The 25,650-nt window shown below is 35.9% G+C and overlaps 1 protein-coding gene across 4 annotated transcripts in view; it reads right to left on the bottom strand.

Annotated features, from left to right (window-relative positions):
- LOC105835030 overlaps nt 1-25,650 on the bottom strand; it is a 249,792-nt gene that overhangs the window by 111,575 nt on the left and 112,567 nt on the right. For all 4 annotated transcript variants that reach the window (XM_036284742.1, XM_036284741.1, XM_036284740.1 and 1 more), the window contains exon 3: nt 1,095-1,132. In XM_036284742.1, the coding sequence (XP_036140635.1) occupies nt 1,095-1,132 (38 nt within the window). The remainder of the gene's footprint in view (nt 1-1,094; nt 1,133-25,650) is intronic.

The raw sequence follows: 25,650 nt of genomic DNA, 5'->3' as shown, positions 1-25,650 counted from the left end.
ATAATTATATTATTAATTTTGGTTTTTATCAAAGAGAGCATGCATTAGAATTTTTGTAGAAATATTTATCGTTTCGCCATATCAATTACGCACTTTCATAAGTGTGTTTCTTTTTTTAATATTTTATTGCCAATATTTCAGCATCACTTTAACATTATTCATAGTGTGTGTGTGTGTGTGTATCCCATCTGTACTTAAATCACAAAGTCTCACTCAATTTTTTTTTATTCAGGACAAAATTAAAAACTTGGACGATACTTTAACGAACTAGCCTTTCCTTCTTACCAAGAGCATACACATAAATATTAATACCAAAAATTTTAATAGAATCTGTCAGGCAGTTTTTGGGAGATAACACCATAGTTGTATGAATACGAATATATACATAGAACAAGCATATTAATATTGCAAGTGCATTTATCTCTTTGTAGTCATACATAATTTTCCATTAATAATTATAATACACGCCGCTATAACAGCTCTCCTTTATTCCTTCTCTCTTCATCCCCTTTACACCCCTCCCTCTCTCCCCCTCCTTCTCTATCACTAATATATTGATAGTACGGCCGATCAAACGCGCATCCAATCTCATTACGACACGTAATTCACAAGCGAATTACCGAAGCTTGCAAAGAGAGAAAATTCATCACGACATTCAAATCATGAAAAAAAGCGCCATACGGCAAATTGAATTACATCGCCTCATATATCTCCTGAAGGATTGCTCAACAAAAAATCCCGCGTAAAAAAATGGTACCGCACAAATCCCGAAGCATCAAAATCTCGCGGTGAGCACTACCAGAGATGTTCTGTATATATTTCGAATAACACGCATAGATTCGATTTTTCTTACGCCGTTGCGAAATTCATCATGCAGAAGTTTAAAGTAACTCTCCAATTTTCCCAATACGTCGCAACTCTCAAAAATCTCTCTCTCTCTCTCTCTCTCTCTTTCTGAGAGATTATTTATAATAATAATAATTGTAACAAAAGATATACGTCAAAAGAGAGCAAAAGAAGCGACATATCCTTATAACGTATATCTTTGTCGATAATTACACAGCCTTAATTCCAAACAATTTGCATGTACTAACCTTGCAAACAGATGCGCAGCAGTAATCGTGCCACCCTCCTGAAACAATAAAAACATTTAATTATTAATTAATGAATGTTATTACAACTGTTCACGATAATAAATGTTCTCATTATAGAGCTTGCATTAATCCGTCTAAACATTTATTATTTCGAACCGCCCGATAGTAATGTATTTTCAAAGCAGTCAGGGATGGCGAGGCACACGGACAAGATAAATAAGCGGCCACAGCAATGAAAATAAGCAGCATTAACATATTTTCATTCCGCGCCGATAATTGGCAGTCTATAAAATGAGATCATAAATTTAATTACGCGGTTAAACTACGGAGCGCGTCGCGTTGCGACGAGGCATAAAAGTGAGAGACACACTCCCGGCGCAGTTTTTACCCGTGCATCCTGTATGACAGGCGACGTAGCTTCGTGTCGGAATTTATGTGGAGAACATGCATCCGCCTGAATTCATCGTATAAGGGCTTACTCGTGCGATATGTCACACCAACACGAACCGCCGCGCGGCCGTGCGGGTGCGCGTCGGTGAAGCCGTGGGTGTGCGCGCATCGGTTTTGCATTTTTCAAGCCGATAATTTATCAATCTTGTCCACCCCGATTCCACCCCAAATCCTATTCTCTAGCCGACGCGGCGCGGGTAAAGAGGAAAGCCCGGTCGGTCTACGACCGATCGTTTCTGGCAGGGAAATAATGAGCCTCTTTAAAGACCGGAAGTTTTCATTCGCGCGAGCCTGGAAAATCGATTTTCGCACTTTGTCGAACGCGCTATTCGCACCGTCATGCGTCAGGAGGTAACCGTGCGCCTGATTTTATTCCTGTGAAAGGAGTATCGGTATATTGTTGTCAAAATATCACGGCAGGTCAAAATATCACAGCGATAATAAGCGTAACAGAATTACGAAAACTTTGTGGAGCCCGTTTCATTAACTGCCTGTTCGAATTTTGTCGAATTTTAAATTAACACTTCGCGTTTTAATTGTAAATTCTATTTAAAGAGCTAATTGGATTAAAATCTCTGTTTCTTATTGTTGCGAGCTCATGTAGATTAACTAGCACTGTTAAATTTAAAACGTACTTCCAATTATATTATACAATTCATGGCATGTAATTCTGCGCAGTTATTGGTTACAAATACATAGCATCGCATTCTATTTCATCCAATCGTAAGATACAACTCGATAAAACACCCCCTACTTAAGTGAGAGGGAAAGCTCTTGTACCTTTACACTTTAGTTTTTTAGCTCATTCAGTACAATGAAATAGGGGTGGAAATGAAAGTTCATCGATACAAAATAGCTGGCTGAATGAGAATAACTCCGCCTATTGAGAAAAAATTGCGCCAATAAAAAAACAAATTTATCAGTAAAGTAAGGTATTTTATTCTGTACTCTGATTCGAATTAATTTAACTTTCCAACAATAGAATAAAATAACAATCACTAATTATAAATAAAATTATTACTGATTATAAATAAAATTGTACTTTTGAAGCTAACATATTAAATATAATATAATAAGCGAGTCAGAGAAAAAATAAGAACATATGAAAAAGACAACATAACAAAATTTTGATCTTAAAAATAAAATATATTCAAGATCTTCTTTACATTCTTTTGCTTGTCTTATTTAGCATAATTTAATGTTCTTAAAAAAAGATGAGTCATCGCTCATCGTTCATTTTATAGCCTCTCCATTATGAAAAGCTGAGCGAGCTCCCGAGAATTATTATTTAACTTCACTTTTACCTTATTCAGCGAAAAAAAGTAAAGAGGACAAACGTCCCTTCTAACTAAAACAAAAAAAAACGTCAGCTTTATAAAGATCTAATCAAAAAGCGCATTGTACGTGTTCAAAATATAGTTGTAATAAATTAATAAATCTTATTTAATATACGTATTCAAAAATAATATTGCATAAAAATGTTATAACATTTCTATATAATACATACTTTCAAACAATTGTTATGTATTCACAACCGGAATCCAATATATAATAACTTTTGCCGTATACACGTAATGGGAAAAACTAACTAGCTTGAATATAAGTTGTAGGAGAAGATTTGAAAGAATATTGAACAATATTGAAAAGCACAGACAGTTACATGCTTTTTCATTTTTTAATTCAAATTCATAGCTCTTTCCGCTACTTCAGAGACGAATTCGTAATTTTTTAGTTTTTTTATATCTAACTTTTGTGTAAATCATGTAAAAATTGTTGAAAAAAAAAGTGTTTTCTATCCATAACATAAATATCCAATATAAATTTTATTTATTTCATTTATTATTTTGCCTATAGTTATTCATAAATCAATCTGTTTATATTATCAAAACTGCTTTCGTCTGTTAATCATATGATATAATGCAAAATATCGACAGTTTATACTCCATAGACCAGGCGCGTTAGATTCTGAATTCAATAAGGAAAATTCGCCTCGCCCCCTGAAATCGAAAATTATATACGTCCTCATACACGTCTCGAGAGTTTCCTGGAAATTCTCAATTGCTTTCACGAAACTTTAAAGAAGTATGCAAGTTTGAACCGTTTTTCATAGTTAGGAGAGATCGTGGCTGTGTATGTCAGACTTTCAAGTAGCAAGGAAGCGGTTATAGTCGGACGTATACAAAACGATCGTACAGTAGTGCAGGCACATATACAGTCAGCCAGCACTGCTCGTTCCTCTATACGACTGGTCACCCGATAAGTTTTAATCTTCAGATATTTTTATTGCAAAAATTATCTATATAAAAAAGTCTCAATTTATAATAATCTCATTGAATTCAATTATGCGTAGAATTTAACAAATAATGTGATGGAATATCTCTAAAAAGATCTTGTTAAATAAAACTTTTGACGAAGGCAATTCGTGTCCATAAACTGATGGAAACGAAATAACGAAATACGATGCACGTCAAATGAAACCAATTTTCCGTTATATAATGGCAGCTCGAAATCCCACATATCAACGCGCGGGTTCAATAGAAGAAACTTCCATCATTAGATTATTGCGAAGCATTTCGTTTGGAAATTAAACTTTCAATGAGCACCGACCGGTGAGTGTGTATGAGAATTTCTCGCCGGTACTGACGAAATGAGGGGAATTTTACTAATAATGACATAATCGTTATACTGCCGTCACACTAATGAATCAGCACGAAATCACCATGTCCACCGGGGCACAGAATTCACCGTGAACTTTTTCAACTTCAAACTTAATTCAAAGCGAGGGAGGTGCGATAAGAAATTTATTCAGAAGCTGATGAGGTATTTCGCGAGGATTTTTCTTCCAACGCGCGCTCAACTCGATCGCCGGACAGAGAAAAATGCCCATCGAAGAAACGGACTCCGATAATTCATCCCGATGAAGAAAGCAATTAGCAAAACGCAATTAGCGCATCGTCTGCCGTTCATTTAATTCGCCGTTCGTTTCCGCCATATATTCTTTTCAATGTTGACGTCGTACAAACACTTGCAACCATTATCAATTCACCGTATATAAACTGATGTTTGTTCGATAAATACAGCGAAGACAAGTATAAAACAATTATATATTTATTTTAATTTTCAAGCTTGTGGTCAATGGAAATATAACAAAAAGCGTGTGTTGCAAATATTTAAGAGATAAATGGCGTTTACAAATATCAAGAATAAAAGGATTATATTTGCATAAAATCACTTTATAAGAATAAGAATAGAAATCTGACATTATTGAAAAGGTGAGAGATTTATGATTCAAGAACGATAAAACAAAACGACGGCGGCTAAGGCGCGATTCGAAGAATGAAGCCGGAAAACTTGTAATAGCAAAAGAAGACAAACTACAGCTCGGAAAGTTGCTGGTAGTTGTAAAACTTCTCGCAGAAATAGATGCATGACCAATGTCTAGCAATGTTACCGAAACGAGACCGTTGTATTGCGCCAAGAGCGTACAGACAAGTTGTACGAGACGGAAGTTATTACACCCAGGAGGAGTAGGGCACATTAGGATCAAAATCACAAATCCTCGCGCACGTGACTCACCTGCAAAACTTGCGATTATTCCGTCGGGCGCCGGAACTTGCGGCCGATAAAAATATATCATTTGCCATCGTACCTCATCGACATTTCGGCAAAAAAAAAAGGGGGAGACACGCGTGTGAGCGCGAGATGAGAAACGTTCCCAACGTGACCGGGCGCGAAACAATCACCATTTCGCAATCGCGTAATTGTTACCGTATTTTTCTATTCACGCGAGGGCGCGCGCGCGCGCGCACGCTTTCACGTCCCGATATTTCCTACCATTTCAGGCAAACTAAGTTGTTTCCGCTGTCACTAATAGCCTCGATCCTCGCACCTTCATCAGGCACCCTTTTATACGATGCAAATCGCTTTTTTGTCCGCGAGTTAGAGAGGGCAAAGGGGAAATTGCTCGTGACCTCCTGAAAGGACCCTCTCGCGTCGGCGTGGGATGAAGGTACACAATGAAGCCCGGCCTTTTGTTGCAACGACGATAATAATATTTGTCCGAGCATAATTCGGGAAATATATTCAGGACTTCATTTAAGACAGTATCGCCGCGTCGCAGAGAATTTTCTTTGAAGAATTCACGAGCCGTTGGGAAATTTACTCCACCTGCTTCTCCGGCTCCTTATAAAACTGTGCGACGGCATTTACTGCGCCATGCTACAAAATATTGTAACTGCGACTTTATCGTTCTGAAAAATTTCGCGATATTACGAGAAAAATGTATCTCTCTCAAATTAGACGCGACAAAGTCACTATGACAAAATCTCACACATACACACAATTTTTATTTTAATATCTCTATATTAAAAAGTACACGAAAACTGCGTTTTTCATCATCGATACAATTTAATTTATCAACAATTAAAAACGATATAATTGCTTCAGATAAGTTTAATATTAAATTCAATTAATTCAAAAATCTTTCAATTCTCAGCATAAAACATTTTTTGCTACAAAATGGAATACGCGCATTAAAATATTTTAATTTTATACTCTGTAATACACATATCTGTTAAACACACAGCTATATGTATTAAATTTTATTTATATACATATTCCTTCTTAATAAATATCTTTTATAAGTCGCATCAAAGTGTAGCGTATTTTTATATGAAGATAAAAGAGAAATCAGGGGTTGATCTTCGCGTAAGCTGTAAACTAACAAATTGCCGATCATTATTCTTTAAGCCGCTATTCTAACGCGGCACAGCACTACCATTTTTCTGTTCTGTCAAGTTTTCTTGCTGTCCCCTAAACGATATTCTCCAGGCGTTCATATCGATGTGAACATTTGTCACTGGACGCGTCGTGCCAGACAAATTATCACTGTCAAACTGTACTTCAATCAGTGTCACTGTCCACCACAATATTATTCTAGATTGCTTTGCTCAGTAAAAGTATACAATGGAAAAAGGAAAGGAAACACTGAGATAGACAGCTAATACAGCCCGAGGAATTTCAATTGATTTGAGTTCTATATACTCATGTATAATATCGATATTAATTCAATTTCGGTTAAAGTAAGAACTTTGAACATCTCGAAGAGTTTTCCGATATCAGAGCAAACCAGCGTAAACAGCATTAGCAACGCGAGTAAAAATAAAATAATATATCCAATTATCTGAAGCAAAGATATCTCAATAAAATTCATCGCAGTTGTAAACAAGCGGCGTTTGATGTAAAGGGAAACGTGCAGAAATATTTCGACATTTAATTATAAAGTGTAAATTAATTATAAACTATTACGAGAGAAGTCTTATTTAATGGAAGAGAAAACGAAATCGATGGAACGCGAAGCAAAGGATAAAAATGACGATGCTGCGAGAGAAACCGGTGCGGTTGCGCATCAATGAGAAAATTGAATACCCCATCGAAGCACACAACGGACACAAATTTATGGGGCGTTCCACTTTTAGGAACGACAACCGGACACCGACACGCGCAATCGTTAATCGATCGCTATGATTGCACAGGGGGAAAAAAAAGCCATCAAAAAAAGCGGCCATTATCCGCGTTTTCTATTACCAAAGCCGGTTTCCCTTTTAGCTATCGTCATTTCATCCTTTTGTCTCTTCATGCGTGACGAGAATAAAATTCAAACACTACTATAACTCAAATTAACAGCAATTAGCTGTAATTGCGAATTATTATTTCCCACTGGATATATGTATATATAATATATAAATTTATTTCACATATATAATGTTATATTTCTTATATAAAGTAAATTCGAGTTAAATGGCCATATGGGATAGACAGTGCGATAATTTTGTTAATATACGCTAGTTGGTAGTATTGATTGGTCAATTGTGAATTAGATGTACAACGAGTAAACGTATCTACTCGCACTCTACAAACACATTGTCATTGTATATAAATGTTTTATGTTTTCACTTACGTGCAAAATTTTTCGCACATAGAAAAAATATAAAATTTGCAAATACGGTTTTTTTAGGTTATAACATATCCGCACTTAAATGACTAAAGGTATATTGTACCTACATATCTAATTTTAAAGTTTGTTACCGAGATTACGTTTCACGCGGTACACGAATTTGCATACAAACTCTACAAACGAGATAGGTCACTTTTATCACGGTTAAATAGACAGCCTACCTAGCAAAAAATGTAATAGACATCGGATCGACATCTTTTAGGCGCATTTTAAACGTATAAAAACGTATAAAGATGTACAAAGATGTATAAACTCATCTTTTATAAATTTATTATTTTACAATTTTATTACTCAATAACTTTAATTAATATTAAATAATTAATTAAAATAAATTTTAATGGTTACTTTTTATTTCTATTAAAAAAAGTTTAATTTTAGTAGAATTATTTTGTTGTGCATAACATTATATAAAATATTTATTAATTATAAAAACTTTTGTTAAAAATTAATAAGGTGTATTTCTTTTATGTGAGGCTTGTTCATTTATTATGCGCAAATCGTAATGTCGTCAGAAATTAACAAATCACAGTCAAATATATGAATAAGAATATATTTTATATATGTCCGTGGAATTCAGAAGTTCAAGATATAGCGAAATACTATAGGAAAAGATTAAATAAAATAATTATTTGTAATTTATTATTTTTTAAACAGTAATTTATGAGATGCAGGAGTTTATAAAACTGACCAATCACAAACTACGTTTAAACAATCGCATGTCTATGAGCTATTCATATTAGAGGTTACATGATTGTCTAAATGTAATCTCTGATTGATTAACTTTAGCCCTTATATCTCAGAAATTATCGCTTGAAACTTTTGCAAATAACTATTTTATTTTTCTTGGAAACTTTTTTATTTTAATTCGCAAATTTTGAGACACAGACATTGTGAATATATGTACATAGTATGTATATGTATTTTTTTTAATTCGTGAAATAAAAAAATCGGGCAAAGAAAGTCACGCAAAAAGATTCTGGTTTTCATATAACTATATATAAAAAACAATAATCTTTAAAAAAAAGATTGACAACGCATAGGGCTCAAAAAATAAGAAAGATAATCCCTGGCATAAGACCTTTCGAGTCCCGTCGGCAAAAATTAGGGATGAGAAGCTACTAGTATAGGTACCATCTGGTCTTGACATCTCGTCAATGCACGGCAAGTAAGAAGGGAATAGCTAAAGGAAAAGGATGAGTAGAAGCTTAACATTGAGTCTTCCCCGGTTCTGTTAGCAACGGTGATGCTAGGAAAACGGAGATAGATAGATAGGGGAAGAGAGAGAGAGAGAGAGGAGAGAGAGAGAGAGAGAGAGATCAACCAGCTTCTAAGTCAGAACATGCAGAGATTCTAGGAAACGCACCAGCGAGATTTCCTACCTTCCCTTACAACTGAGGCTGTCGGTGATTTATATGAAAACGATTTCGCGTCTGGCGGCACAGGTAATCGCACGATGATTGCCGCTTGTAATTGATTAGCGATTACCCATGTCACTTAATCCCTCCATCTTCCCGCGAAAGTGATGGCCCGATTGTTGGTAACATTATCGATATCTCCCGAGCAATGCATCAATCAAAATCGAGACGAGAGTGCGGATGGACGATGAAAATAATGCTGCACTGATAAATCGTTCCCTCGCTTTCGAAAACAATGATTCGCCGTAATGCACTAGTTTTAACGTTATTTACAACGATGTCGTTGTTATAAGTTTGTACTTTTACATTTTAAATAGTCCCGTGACTTGTATAATCGTTATCGAATAAATAATTTGTAAACATATAGCAGTTTCATAATAATTGTAATATTTCTATATTTAATGATATTTGTAATAGTTTAATAAATAACTTAACGATATTCCTTACGTCATAGATATTATTAAATATCATCTTAAACTTTTGACTTTAAGTAGCTTTAACATTTAGAACAATATACATTCTAAAACGTTGTAATTCATTATTTGCAAACGTATCCTGCAATGAAAAAGAATTGCACGCGGGCTATTTCGAAATCTGCAGTTTCTTCTAAACCGTAACATGCATGGGAGAATCCACTGCGATTCGCAAACGACTTTAAAAACTGTTCCGTAAATACATTACACCGGCCTGTTCCTTTTGGAACATTTCCCGCGCGCATTTAGATGAAATACATCACACTTTCCATGATCGATGTGCATATATATCCACCGTAGTTATGCCGACGAGCGGCGTTTCCTGGAAGCAATCTTCGCAGCCTGATTTTATATCGCGAGAAGTGCTCCAATACCGTTTCATGCAATCCTCGATACGTTCGACATTTTGAATCCGTAGATGAACGCTGGCGCGATCGCAGCAACGTGTTACACCGCGGAACAATGAAAGCGATTTACGGCGCTATCGCCGCAAGGTGCTGCAACGCGATAGAAGTATTGATACGGCAAGTGAAGGAGTACGAGTTGGCTCAGACACGTGCAATTGCGGAATCAAAGTGACGAACGTAGAAGCACTCAGAAGTGTTAAAGAGTTATCAGACACATGACAGCCAATGCAATGTTTTTTTTTCCAGAAATCCGATTGTCAACATTTTAAAATAACGAATGTCATTCTCTTTTCTCCATATATTATTTGATTTCAAATGTCTTTTCTATATAAACCTATGTTTTTAACATATGTTCTTTTCTTACACATTGACAGCTTGTAGTTATGATTATAATTATCGACGTAAAAAAATTTCGAATAAAAGCCCGTAGGCAAAATATTTCATTAACATCAATAATAATATTTTATTAAAAAAGTTTCTTCAGCGATTCGTGTTATCGTATAAAAGAAAACATGCATCTTTGCATAAAAATGAAAAATAACGAGCGAGGTAGCGCATTTTGTACGGCGCCTATCCCCTTAGAAGAAGTTCCCTGCATTATCCCACTCATAATTTCGTAGGCAGCTTACACAAGCTTAACTCAACCCCTATCTCACCTCTGTCCACCCTCCAGCCGCTGCCACCCACGGTTTCTCCAGCATTTCCGAGCTTGCAAGCTCGCAAGCTGCCCCCTCATAAACTTAACATAAGGGTTAAGTCTTAGTAGTGCCCTCAGCCTTGCTCCTTTCCTTCCTTTTGTAGCCTATCTACCTCACGCTCCTTTACCTACATCAAAGGGTAAACTTTCAGCTTGTTATCTAAGACTGCTCAGAAGCCCATGTGTAATTACCTCTTTGAATATTTTCTTTTTAAAGTCTGCTTGATTACGCGCTATCCCGAATCGTTTTGCGCTCCGCTTGCCAAGCGAAATTATCTTTTCAGCAAAAAAAGCTTGAAACTAATTAAACCGCCGTAATATTGTAATTAAGTTTAATTCAAGTTGGTTTGATTCATCATTTAAACAACCATTAAGCAAAAGTACTTGACCAAGAAATGCAAATTTTTTAGCGTATTTAAACGTGGATTTACAGGGTATTCCTGAATTAAATTTCAACATTTTCGAAGAATGTAGGAAATCGATGAACTAAGAAAACATAATTCTAGAACTTTTAAAACTTCAATCGTTTTGGAAGACATTGCAAAAAGAAAATTTTATATTTTTTGCCGAATTTCATTTACTCGGACTATTATCATATTTATTACCTAAAAGCAGTTCAATGTCAAAGCAATTTTATTTTTTACTTTACTTATTCATTACATATTCATTTGCATTTATTTATTTATGTTTCCCTAATAAAAATGGTGTTCAAAATTGGTCTGTTATAATAATGGAACCATTGCATCTAGCGCGCTGTCAGCTCATATCCCAGACACTGTTCTGATATTTTGGTGCATTGCAGCCACGATTCGGTCTGTCAGTTGCTGGACAAAAATTATCCACGATGATGGATTGGACGTGGAGGAGCAATACTTTCATCACTCCAATCAGTCGATTTAATATTAGATTTCTTTCGGTTAAGAAATATGATCCCGATAAAAAAAAATTGGGTAAAAATTTTTTTAATTTATTAAAAATAATTTTCTTCAAAATGAAGCAAAGACGAGCAAATCTCTTTTTGTTCTTAGTTTATCTAATCTTTACACACGCTCCTGAAGTTTAAATATTTAATTTGAAAATACTTTGTATAAAGAGAATATCTCCTATCCAGTTATAAGCTGCATAAAAATTGAGAGAATCAGAATACCACGAGGTCATTAGGACAGCGTGGCAAACGGAAACAGAAAGTCGCGATTATGCGCATTTAATTATCGTTGAACGTAACGACCGCCATAAATCCGTCTTGCATTCTGAAGACAAAAGAGCAAACGGAAGGGCGCGAAGCTCGCACGTTTCTAAACCAAAAGTCGCGACATACAAGCCACTCAACGAAATTGCCACGTGGCCGAGTTCCTCAACAAGGCGCGAAGAAACACGAGAATTCTCGAAAGGACTGCGCCATACCACGAGAAGACTTTGATGCACGAGCGCGGACCACCAAAAGAACAAGGGGAAAGGTCAGGAGCGAAATATTATTTCTCCGCTGTCACAACAAAGTAGGATTTACCGTTAGTGTATATGTACGTATATATAATATTATATGCTATACATTTGCGCAAAATTTCGTTTCTGCTAAACGAGATTTCAGAACCATTTATGTTCCTTGACGGCGATGACATTTCGCACTAAACGACTTTCTACTCCAGTAATTGTGGTTATCAAACACGCGCACGATTTTAAATGTAATAAAAATAGGGTTACTTGTGTACATGTACATTTGTAACTATAATTGCATAATAAAATAATTACAGCCAAGAATATCATTTTTATAATAATTATTACTATAATATTAGTAATAATAGCGATATGTTTATAACAATACTTACAGCGATTATTTCATAGTACTTAATGTATTAAAATCTCCATTTTGATTATGGCAACCATATCATAAATTGCATAGATGAATATTATGATTGAGAAATTTAATGTAATTTAAACAAGCCATAATTACATTGTTGAATAACTATGAAATATGATTTTAAAAAAGACTATAAATTCTAGTGATATTATACGGAGAGAATTTTCTCTTAAAATTTATCCGCAAAATCTGGTAATTGTGGGACAATGTGTGAGAAATTTTACTATACTTTTTAGTAAAATCTACTATACTTTCAGTAAATTTTATTGAAAACACAAGTTTTATTATACTTTTAGTAAATTTTACTACCACCAGCACTATAATAGTAAAAATTATAAAAGTAAAACTCCTAACCATAATTATTTTACCGTGCAATTATAGTAAAAAAAAAAGGTACAAGAAACGCTTGCTTCGGCCATCTATCAAAGTAAGAAACTCGACACATGGCCCGAGAAAGAAACTGCCACAAATTCTAGATCCAATAAGTAAAATAGTGGTAAAAACTCCCGTGTCGCCGTCGTGAGCGCGCAGCCGGTGGACGTAGCACGTTCATCGCCGGCTGTCAAGCGCGGTTTGCGCGAGCGTGATTTCTGCATCGCCGCAATATATTCCCGGGCGATCATTAATTCGACAAATTATTCATCGTCGCGGAAATGAAACGCCGAGCCGAATCGACACAACTTCGCTAATAAGTTAACTAGCAATCGCTCAACCGCCTCTCGCGCCGGTGAAGTTCTAATTGGATCACTTGTATCCGTCATCGTCGCGACGCGCGACGGGTGCGCCCCGACGACGCCGCGCGATGATCCCCCGGTGCACGGAGCGCGCGCGATCGGCGACGACATTTTGAGTGAATTTTCCGACTGAAGATGCGCGCAGCAGCCTGTTGTTTTCCCAGAGAGAAACGCCACACACGCACGTATTATATACATGTATATATATTTCCGCGATTGCCCCGCGGGCGCGCTCACCCCCTCTGTACGCGCATTCACGTTGATATAATGCACGTGCGCTCCGATGTAGAAAGGCAGAGAGAGAGTGGAGGATCGGAGGATACGCGGAGGAAGGAGGGGGCGGACCATAGGTGAATCCCGCAAAATTGCAATTCCAGACGAAATGGAGTTCTGGTATTTTATCCGGCGTATGCACCTTGCGAATTCGAACGGGAAGCGCACGCGTGGTATTCGCGCTCGTCCGTCCATCACTCGTGTGGAAGACACGGCGCGTATATATGTATATACCATATACCCGGGAGAAGATTGTAAATAACGGCACTCAGGTGTGGCACGACGGTGACGCGTCGCCGTCCGACGCATATAAACGTCTCGTTTTAGCGCGTCGCCGTCGCGCGAAAAAGTCCCGCTTAAATTGGCAGTTAATATTTTATTCACCCGCGATCTTCCTCGCCAACACGAAATGCTCGGCGCATCATGTATGCTTTGTACTTAAATATTAAGTATTTCGTACCATGGACGTGCGCGCAGATGCGTTTAGCAAAATGATATTTTTATTTACTACTTGAATCAGCCAGCGAGTGCGTTAGAAAGAGGAGTTTAATTATTTACAAAATTACTTACAAAGCGCGTGATATTTGTAACGCATTGTGCACGCAGAGAAAAACTTAGACAACAAAGCTAAAATATAGCTGTGGTGATTAAAACTGCGTCCTTAGGAACTAGAAACAGTTAATGTGAAAGTTATCGATACGAAAAAGCTCATTTTGTTAGTTATTAATATATAAATTATTAAGATATATCCTCGGAGTATTTTACGCCGCAAAAATAAAAAAAAAGTGAAAATATGCTTTTATATTATATTAGTATTGTATTTTTAATAATACTATAGCATTTTTATAAGATTAAACACATTTTATCAATTACAATGTCATTTTTCGTCTCATTTACAAGCATTATTTATAAATTATTTGCGCGTCCTAAATACCACATATAAATGGCCGTACACCCCATCCCATAGAATATGTGGCAAAAAATCCAAGAGTGTTTAAAGTTTTTTTTTTTCAAATATAAAAATATTAATATTCCATATTTCTATTTCTTATAGTAGTAAATAATATGAAGTTTTTATTTGTACATAGTTTATATTTCTTAAACATAGTGCTTAATAAATTAAGTTTTTGATAATTGCGACATATTTAACATTAACTTGTACATCAGAGTTACTCTAGGTATTACAGAAAAAAATATTCGTTACTAGAACAAATAATGTTTACCTGAATTCATCATGCTATTTTTTTTTGTAACAGAAAATAATAATATCTTATTGTTATTAGAGATTATATGCTTCGATCTAGCGCTTTGAGTTTTTTCTGAGAGAGAAATCAAGTTCTGAATAAATTTTTAAGTAGAAATACACGAAATTGTACTGTCAAAATTCGTTTTATGTAACCTTCTTGCAATCTAATTTTGGAGATTCAACTTCGAGGAATTCTTTCGTACAATGGAATCCACTTGGTTCCTGACAAGGGTGAAAAATTTTATAATGCTGCACGTTTTATTCTATTCTATGTGTGTGTGTATATATATGATTTTTTTTACTGACGAAGAGTACCTACAGAAATACTTCAGCGCGTTGATCCGTCGATGGTACTACGTACAATTGCGAATCAAATGTTCAAATTCACGTGCGTAAGATATTGAGAATAGCTACCACTTGTCCTAAAGTATGCTTTTAATTTCAACTAATAAAATATCTCAAATACATTTTATCTTTAATAACCAACTTTTAGCAGTAACAAAACAATTTAAACTGGCTATTGATATTTAGAGTTGATATTAAGCCATTCACATACTTCACACAAATACACGCGCGTGTATTCCTCTACTGATCTACAACTTAATAACCAATTTAAATATTTATATTGCTCGTTTATATGCTCAAATGCGCCCGATATTCTTATCTACATTAAATTTCTTTGCAACGCATGCGCGAATATGAGACTTGTACACGTAATCTATAGGTAAATCGCATATAGGTAGATCACATGCCTTCAAACACGCTCATATCCTCCTCGTTTGGACCCTCGAGGCTTTGCCATAGCTGGGATCGTAATTGCTCGAGGAGGGATTCGCTACACCCTCTCGTGGTAAGGGGGCTCTATCCCGCGCAATGGGCTAAACGTAACCATGATTTACGACTCTGTGGTCGATAAGGACCGCTATGAATGCGAGAACATTGGCGGTATAATGTTTTCCGGGCTGATGGTACTTCAGTACGGAAAACCATTTATCGCCCTTGTATCTACAAGATTCTATACAAGAACGTGTAAGAGCTAACTCGCAGGTGACAAAATGTTCTCTTGGGAAATCGCACAACAATTGAAACTCGAATTCGAAAGGGGAGGGCGTTTTAAAGTGTAATTAAAATGTTGATAGCGATTTCGGGATAAACGTAAGTGAGATAATAAATTGCTATAACGGTCAAATCAGAATTCCGCGCGGCTAATTCTATTTTGTATGCACCTCGTTGAAAATCTCTGACAGTAGCCGAGTTTTCCAATAATTCGCGATTTAGAAACTTGAATCGAAAAAAATATCAGTTATGGAATTTTTCGAGGGAATAAAATTCCACAAAATATTACGGAAATACCCAATATACATCACGTCCGTATTTCAGCACTGCATTTTTCACGTATACGTGTGCATCCAAGCGGGCTCGGCACGTCAAGTTGGGTTTTCTCGTTATGCGCTTTATTTCACGACGAAAACGGCCGCAAACGTCTTCTTCCCGTAAGTGGCAATTTACATAAACGGACACCCAAAGTGTACTCCCTGTTCGTACTCCGCGAGCTACGAGATTTGTCATTCCCAAGTAGCCCGCGCCGACTTTCCAACGTCGTGATAACGCTACATTACTGATGCGGCCGGAATTCGAGGGTAATTCCAAGACGTATGCGCCACATCTTGCCACGCATTCGCGAGAATGCATTCCAATGCACTTCTGAAGATGGGAATTTGACGCGTTTCAGACGTGTATAGTGTGATGGATGGTCGTTTATGGGTATTTTCCTCTAAAAGACGATTAAGACGCGCTTAGAGGTTCGCGCAAGCGAGAACTGTAACTACAGTCGAAGTACCAAGTCAGAATTATGACGGATATTTATTCCATCTCGCGAAAGTTTAAAAGTGGGGACAAAAATGTTAATACAAGGGAGACGAGGGAAATCTTTTTTCCATTATTTTCGTCGTGTTCTAACATTCCAGTTTCTAACTTTCACAACGTAGCAACATTCGTCTCGCTCGCTTTGTTAAATTTCATGTAACTCTTGCTCAAAAAAAAAAATCAATTAAAATAACTTTCGATACGTTATAAATTTCTATACGTTCGTACGGTATAGCGATAGCCGTTAAGAGTTGCAGGAAATTAATCTTGCAATCTTTACGCGAATGTTACGTAGAAATCGATGAAAGCGGAACGGAAGTTAATAAGGCGCAAACGATTCGGTCGAGAGAAGACAGAGTATTGTGGTTTATTTGGGCCCCTGACGAATGCCATATACGTGACTTTCTATTATATCCTCCGTCACCCCTGGCAACTACAAATCCCGGCACTTTAACTGCCTAAACTGCGGAAACTACAGCGAATTCCGCATCTTAACATAGCAGATGCATCCGCGTCTTTTAGCCGATTAAATATACTATAACAACTCGAGTTCGCCTTAGTAATTCAGAGAATGTTACGGTAGCGTAGATTTCACATAAGAATAATTATTATTATTACCTTTCGACATTTAAACTCTTAAAATTACTAAATTACTTGATATATAAGTCTCATTACATTTTAAATTGACATAAGCAATAGCAGGATTGAGAAGTAATTCGTTACTTATTAAGAAGTTAAAACTAGAGTTAATTTTTCTTGAAACTACAATTTAACTATGTTTCTTTATTTTATTCACAACTTAAGTTAGTTACATTTTTTTTAATAATTAGTAATTAATAATTTAGTAATTGCTTTTATAGTTACTTATATATTTAAAATTTATTCTCGTCAACATATGATCTACATTTAATAAAATAAAGACATAAATTATTTTGAGAATAGCTATCGTGTTAAACATTTAAAATCGATCTTTATTATGATTTTAACACAAAATTTGAATTTGGCTAATATTTTAACTAAAAGTTGTCGATCCAATAAATTCCAAGTATAAATAATAATTTATTATAAATTATTAATTTAGTTTATATATATTCAAAAAATTTCGGTTATTTAAAAAATTCTTTATTCTTAAAATTGCAATTCATTATATATAAAGTAATGCAGGATGTAATTCAAAGCATTTAGTATAAATAAAATTTAATAATATCAAAAATGTTATGTTCTTGTAAAATAGTAAAGCATAAATATTACACACAATTAACTATAAAGTAAAAAAAAGTTATGACTCATTATTTTTTAATAACTATAACAATAATATATTAAAATCTAAAACTTGTAAGTTGGTAACTAATTATTTTTTGAGAGAGAAAGCTGGGTGTTGCAACTAAATACTTCTACAAAGTATAACTGTTCTAATTCTGTGCAATAATTATTAACAAACAGAAATTAACGTATGTGTTCTTTATTTTGATGAACATTGATCTCTCTATCTCTCGAAAAAAAGGATGTTTACTTATATTTAAGCCTTTTTCTTTTTCATCTCATTTGTTCTATGTCGTCAATCAGCTCATCATTACATTCTTGATATTCTCTCTTGCAAATATATGTTATCATACTTCTGACCGTATTTGACAATTTTTGATTTATTTTATATTGTTTTATTATTAATCTGATTAATTCATTTCTTCATTTATTTCCCTTAAGACGTAAAGTCTTGACTTTTCATCCACAATGACAATTATTTTCACCTTTCAACGTTACAAATAATCATTAGTTCGGGCATTAATTTGGCTGTTAGAAAGAGATATTGGACCATTTCTTCATTACTACTGTTTTCTTCTGGTTCTACGTAATACTAAAGAAGAATCGAGATCAAAACGTCTGCGTTTGTAATTTTTATTAATAACAATTATTAATTGTATGCACTGCCAACCGCGACGGCTCACATAGGCAATTATATTTTCTTTTGCAATAATGATGCCTCACTTTTCAGAAGCATTCAAAGATTCTCAAGGAAAAAGTACGAGGAGCGGTCTGTGACAATCGTTTTCAGGAATAAAGGAAATAATATCGGAACGAGTTATCTCGAAAGTGGCTCGGAGAGCGTTTAAAGGATTGAGTCTCAGAGCAATAATTGAATCTCTCCGCTCGTTCTCGTATCTGGCAAGATATCATGAGATCGGGAGGACGATGAGATAAGAATCGCTATGTCAGTAGGAAAGGAAAATGAGGTGCGCACCGACGTATCTGCCAACCGGCGCCGCCCTTCGTTCAAATACGACCGCGCGACCAGTTAAGAATATTTTATCGTGGAATATTCGCGCGTGGAAGATCGGTAGGTCCGTGCACTCCTGCAGGAATTCTCCTGACGTAGCAGATGTCCGCCGACTGCGTGAGCATTTTTCTTTCTTATCTTTCGGCCTCTCTTTGCCGCTATACCTCCGCTGCGACAGGCACGTGCCACCAAGTGAAATGAAGGAATAAAAATTCGGAACAATTCACGGAAGATTGATCTTAAACATCGAAACGATAGAGAACTTAACGTACGAACGTTTTGCTATAAGTGATGCAATAGCGTAGCGTGGGGAAAAAAAACAAGAATCACTTATAAACAGTATGGCACTATACGAGTTTTCCAATTTTACCTCGTATAACAACATGCTCGTGTATTTCAAGCGCCATTGAAATGCGAAAATAGGTCAAACAGAGGAATCTCTAAGAGCGCGTTCATTAGCGGCCAATTATTCTCATATGGTTTATTGGAAAATCTGATGTGATTTTGCTTGAAGCGTACTTCAATTACATATCGTGTGCCTATAAATTCATAACAACAAGAAAGAAATATTTTAATCTACCATGTCTATTTTTAATTTCTGAAACTTGAATAGCGAGCCTCAAAATATAAACCAAAATGTTTCTCACGCACATACACATGTTATACTAAAAACAAGCGTTCTGCAATATTAATCAAGCTTAAGTGAAATAATTTCAATTAAATATTTAAGTATATTCAATATAATCAAATATTTAATAACATTTAGTAACTATATTAATAGTAATAGTAAATGTGGTAATGATCAAACGGTTACTAAATATTTGGCTATATTAGCCGAACGTTTGACTGAATCATTTCAGTTTGTAATTTTCAATTATAAAACTTTTTTTTTCAGTGTACTCTCTGGAATGTCAAGATGTATAAAAAGAAAGTTGGTCAAAACTTGGACAAGAGGCAAGCGTCAATGTCCCACATTACCAGCCAACGACTGCTACCGGTTTCAGAATTCACAAGCCCCGATCTATACTCGGCCATCGATCTTGCTCTAATAGATGAGCAAGGACGGAAAGTCGATTTGTTCGGTCGAGTAGCGGCGTGTTTTATTTGTCGCGGTGAGACGTCGCCGTGCCGGGGAAATGTAGAGTTATTACATCCCGACGGAGGAAGAGGACCGTTTTCAGGCCAGGCGACGAAGACCGGACGAAAAATGGTGCGAACGGAAGCAACGACTGACGAATGTGTACGATTCGCCTCGGGAAGCGACACACTCGTTTTCGGAGAAGTTATATTGCTAACTACAGCTCCTCCAGAGAGGCCATCGCCTATCCCTCATATGCTGCACGTGGGAATCGATGTTTGCTTACATCGTCGCGTAAACGAAATTACGGGGACAGCGAGCAATCAAAATATCATTTTGCTCGTTTAACAAGTAAAACTGTAACCTGCAAGTGTTAATCTGTAAGATACACAGCGTGCTTAAAAAATTTAATGCTCCATCGCGAAGCTGATGGCCAACGTCATGATGGAAAAATATTGATAAAATGTTATTTATCATTTATCTAACTTCTGGCATTATACTATCAGCATATATATATGTAAAGCGCCAAAAATATATCTATATCCGTTGAATTTATTTTACTTTTTATGGTGCACTATTTTACGAATTTTTTTCTGCATTTCTATTTCGCGAAATATTGCGGTTTAAGGTAAAGATAGCTCCATTCCTGAAGCTTTCACATTTATCATCCCTTATTTTCGTTTGCTATTTTTCTGTCGTCCATAGTGTGTGAAATATAGATGTTATTATTTGTTGAATTATTTGTTCTATATGTCTATAGATTTATTTTTAATGTAATATTTTCACACTTCTTTCTTCTCTTCGAGTCAATTTTTTCACATGTTTTAATTACCTAATTTTTCATTGTCCGATCTTGTTATTTATTCGAATGTTGTAATTTTTTCTTCAAAATAAAAAAAATGGCATATATATTGTTATATATTGTTTATCATTCTACGATTACATTGTTTTGAATTTCTGTTGAGAATATATTGTATCCTATTACTTGTATGTACGTATGTGTTTACGTATGATATTGATATTTAGTAGATTAAGCCGTGTATAAAATTACGAGGTCACACAATGAATAGCAGTCATTTTTTATCATTTTTTTACAAGCGTGGCATAAAATTCCGCGCAGACATATTTCAGCACTTTGCGAGACTCTTAAATTTATGGACGGTTAACGTATAAAAAAGTCAAGATAGTTAACTTCCCTACAAAACTTCAGATTTGAACATTAATTTTTAATAAAACTGTCAGAAAGTATTCGTGTTAAAGAAATAAAGCTTTTAAAACTTCTTTTTAACATATTTAAACGTCATTAATATTTAATCCTGAACATCGAGTAGATATCCAAATGGTTCTAGAGGAGAACTTTAAATCATTCGCGAGTTGATAAAACAAAAGCAGCCGTCAGTATTTTCAATGTACACAAGATAGATAAATTCCGAAAGCGGCGAGCAATATTTAGCGTTGATTTTGCATGAGTACGAACCAATATTTTTTCTATCGATTCAACCATTTAAATCTTTATGGGCACATTCTGACCGATGGTTCATAAAAATTCATTTGCTCACCATACACGTGATCGCAAAATAAATCACGAAGAAACATCGTGTACCAAACCCACCGCGAAATCCACCAGGGTATTATCAAATCAGAGAGTTCTTTCTCGGTCTTCCCTTTTTCACTCAGCAGGCTTAAGAGAATTTAGGAGGCGGGTGCTTTCCCCCTGTGCAAGCAGGAAACTATATATTACGATGTGCCGTAATCGAACGCGTTGTTTTCCTTGCTCTCTCTCTCTCTCTCTCTTTCTCTCTCTCTCTCTCTCTCTCTCTCTCTGTCTCTCTCTCTCTCTCTGTCTCTCGTTTTCCCATATTCGCGACACATCGTGCATCGCTTCGAACAAATTTATTTCAAGAATTATGAATTTATAGTTTATATGGTAAAAGCCATGACTCGGCAAACACAATGTGTACACAAAAAGTCCTATACAAAACGTGAAGTTTACGCAACGAAGATTTCAAACGCAAATCAACGTGTCTTTTCACTACAAATTTAAGAGACAAGAAAACAATTTAGTGTCTTTTTAGTATTTACAATAAGGTTTTGATTGTTACATCGAACTTACGAAAGGGCGAAACAATTTCAACTTTTCCACGTGTGCACGCCAAGCCCCGATTTGTACTGTACCCTGTATATAGGAGAACGTCTCTTCGACCAGATCCATTTACTCACTATACCATCCTCAACGAGCACGCATTGTACTCCCTCGTATTCTGTGTTCGTATCCTTTTAGTGAATACGCCATTTTATTCAGGTGTATGTGTGCAGATCCATGATCACCTACGCCTTCACGTGTGGTGGCTCAGGGAGGATGAGAGAGAGAGAGAAAGAGAGAGAGAGAGAGAGAGAGAGAGAGAGAGGAAAAGGACCCCGGCAACAGCACTAACCAGTGTTCAGGGCGGAACGTGGCCATTGGCGGTTGGTGCAGCGGGGAGATGAGGGTGGTTTGGATCGAAAGAACGTGCCCGCTTCTGCACCTTTTTCTACCTCCGGCTTTATTTTTCTCCGTTTCGCCGCGACACTGTCTTTGTCCTCCGGCGAGCTTCCTCCCGGCGGACTAAAGGGGAAATGCGGAAATGTGCCGAGACCTTAATATCATTATTCTGGAAAGCTTTAATTTCGGTCGACCGTCTCGCGCCGGAAGGGGAAATGGAAACAAGAGGGTATAGAGAGAAAACGGTCGAAATGCGAACGATATGCAGCGACAAGAGAGTACGGGCGGGATATACATGTTACCAAAATTCGACGAAGCGTAACTTAAGCAATAGAAATTTGTTAACGAAAAAAAAAATTAAAATACAAGCAGCCTTCTCTACTTACATTTCGAGACTTCAGTCTAAATCGCATTAATCAATCATAAGTCAAACAACTTTTAAATTTCATATAAGTAAAACATTATTTTAAAATAATCTTATTATTAAAAAATTATTATATATGCCTCCGTTAAGAAAATAAAAAAATATTTTGTAAATTATAATTCTTAATATGATATTTGCTCTCTGTTATAAAATTAATATTCAATTTACATACAAATTAACTTTAAAAAGTAATTAAAAACTTTCTTTTTAATATAACTCTTAACTTAAAATTCAGCATTAATACGTAATTTGAATCAATAATTAGCAAATGTTTAATCAACTCCGTTATAATCTATTAATTAACTTTTATTCAATAGCATGCCGGCTGTAAACTCGAAAAGTTATAAGTTAAGAGGGAATACTTGTAATTAATTTTAAATTATTTTACACGCATGCCAATGTAAAACAAAACAAACCGCGAATAGATAGAAAATAGAAATGGATAAACTCTTCCATTTACAAAAGCAAACGTATCCTCGACACGATGACATTCTATAAAATATGCAACGCTTGTCCAGAGTGAATTCGACGGAGTATTTCGCCGCTCCGTAAAACTGTCAAATCGTTAAAACATTTATACGAGCAAAATTTTGCAACATGCATCATAAATGCAATGAAACACGTCTGCTATCGCTCTCACATCAAACATGCAGATGTCATAACAATAAGAAAAGCAACGATATCAATAAGAAGCTTCAACAATATCATAATAATAACAATAACGAGCAAGCAGTACATCTAACGGAAAAAACATTCCCTGAACAATGGCTTACGCTTCGTAGACGAGCTTATACAGCGCGTATAAAGCTCGTAACGATAAAAGCTACGGGATTGATAGACACCGGCTATAGTTTTCGAGGATAACGCGATGTGCGCTCGACTAAGAGGCAATATACGTAATAGTGAAGTCATGCATTCTTTATTGACACTCGTCTCGATTATCTTGTTTGCACGCGCAGAGATTGAGAAAATATTGAGCCGTAGATTGCGTACTCTATTCACTTAATAGTAGCCGTGCTGTTCGCACGCCACTGTATACGGCAAGTACTTCGTATTAATATCTTAAAAGTGTCCGCTCGAACAATACAAACGTCGCTTCATCGTAACTACATTGCGGGACGATTTCATGCGGCGTGTAATTCTCTTGAACGCATGACGAAATTGTTTGCCATCGCGAACCTCAAGAATCTGTACCTGATATATCTGTATCGCACATGTGATACGAAATTATACGCGGAAATACGCTCGCCTGCTCGATCCACACGCTCGTTTGGTTTGCGCTTGAAACAGAACAAATATGTTATGCACAGCGGGTACAGCGAATTTCTAATCGCCCAAATAATTTACGAGCCAAAGAAATATTACTCAAATATTGTAAATTAAACGCAGCGAGACGATTGAAGCTCTCATTAATCGCAATAGAGCTGCCACTGGTAGAGTGAATCTTGAAGCCGACCGAATATTCCGGAATATTTGCACGTCTTGCTTTACTGTTTATTCGCCTTACTTTACGACCTGCTTCGCACGTTTGCGCGTTTCTCATCGCGCGAACGAGCGCGTTCCAAAGTAGACTTCATTGTTATCGCTGCTTTAGTTTGCTCTTCGCCGTACTTGCTCTATATTAGCACTTTGCATCTCATGCTTATTCCAGATATACTTGCCGCCAATACGACGGCGTATAATTGCATAAAAGAACGAAGAGGCATCGACGATTCTCGACATAAAAGCTACTCTATCGTCACATTTCACCCACAAAGTCCGACTCCTTCAACGTTCCACTAATATAATATCACAGATGTACAGGAAAATGTTGTGTAGTATTTGTAAATATAGAATTTATATTAAAAATAGTATTTATATTAAATATAAAATTTGAATACTATATTCACAAATTATGAAATTAAATTTAACGATCAGATTAATATTATTTCAATTTACAATTGCGTTTCCTACAGTACTCTACCAGTATGCAATTTATAAAACTAGAAAACGTAAATTTAATAATTAATATATGTATAGAAATATTATCAATAAGCACCAAAGATCATTTGAGCAAAAAATACCTTTTACCTTTTGTGTTATTCGCATCGGTTTAATATTCAATTTTTTATTGTTACTACAAATTGATTATGTATTAAATGTAATATTTATATTAAACGAAGATTAGTATTCTACGACGACAATACTTTTCATATATGATATCATAAAATATTTTCAATTTCCAAGCGGAAACGGTGACTATTATCAGACTCGTGTTCAAACTTAAAATACTTTTACAAACCGGAATCCTCTTTTACTTTCTACGGTCTCGCAATATCACGTATAAAAGGTTCTCTTGTTATTTGTCAATTTTCGTTTAACTCAATACAAATATTATGTTTCTTAAACTTCTTCAGGCATCTATAGTAATATTATGTGACGCCGGTTGAAAAGAAATGGCTTTACCGGCTGTACGTGCATTTGAATATACGTATATGCATATAGAGGATTGCCATTGACGTTAGGTAGTACCACAAAAGGCATCATGGATCGTAGAAACGTCATGCATTCCGTTCGGCCAGCTTACTGCTCCAAAGGCTCGTTTCGCACACGAGGTGCACAGTGACCCTTTGGTCTCGGACCGTCTTCTGCTTGATATATTCCCGGGGGAATCGATTAATACGCGCGATTGCGGATGCAACGAGCCACTTCCAAGACCCCCCGCATACTGTAATGGTCAAACGGACGAGACTTCCACATCCTTTCACTGGGTGCTTGTGTTATTTGCGGATGTGAAAATTATTACAGACGCAGATAGACTGACGAGATAACGCGTACATGTGATGATAGATTTGCTGAAACGCGATGTTATTGTTATGCATT

This window comes from Monomorium pharaonis, chromosome 3 (assembly GCF_013373865.1).
Source record: "Monomorium pharaonis isolate MP-MQ-018 chromosome 3, ASM1337386v2, whole genome shotgun sequence".
NCBI classification, from domain to species: domain Eukaryota; kingdom Metazoa; phylum Arthropoda; class Insecta; order Hymenoptera; family Formicidae; genus Monomorium; species Monomorium pharaonis.
This window is presented reverse-complemented; position numbering and strand designations above follow the sequence as displayed.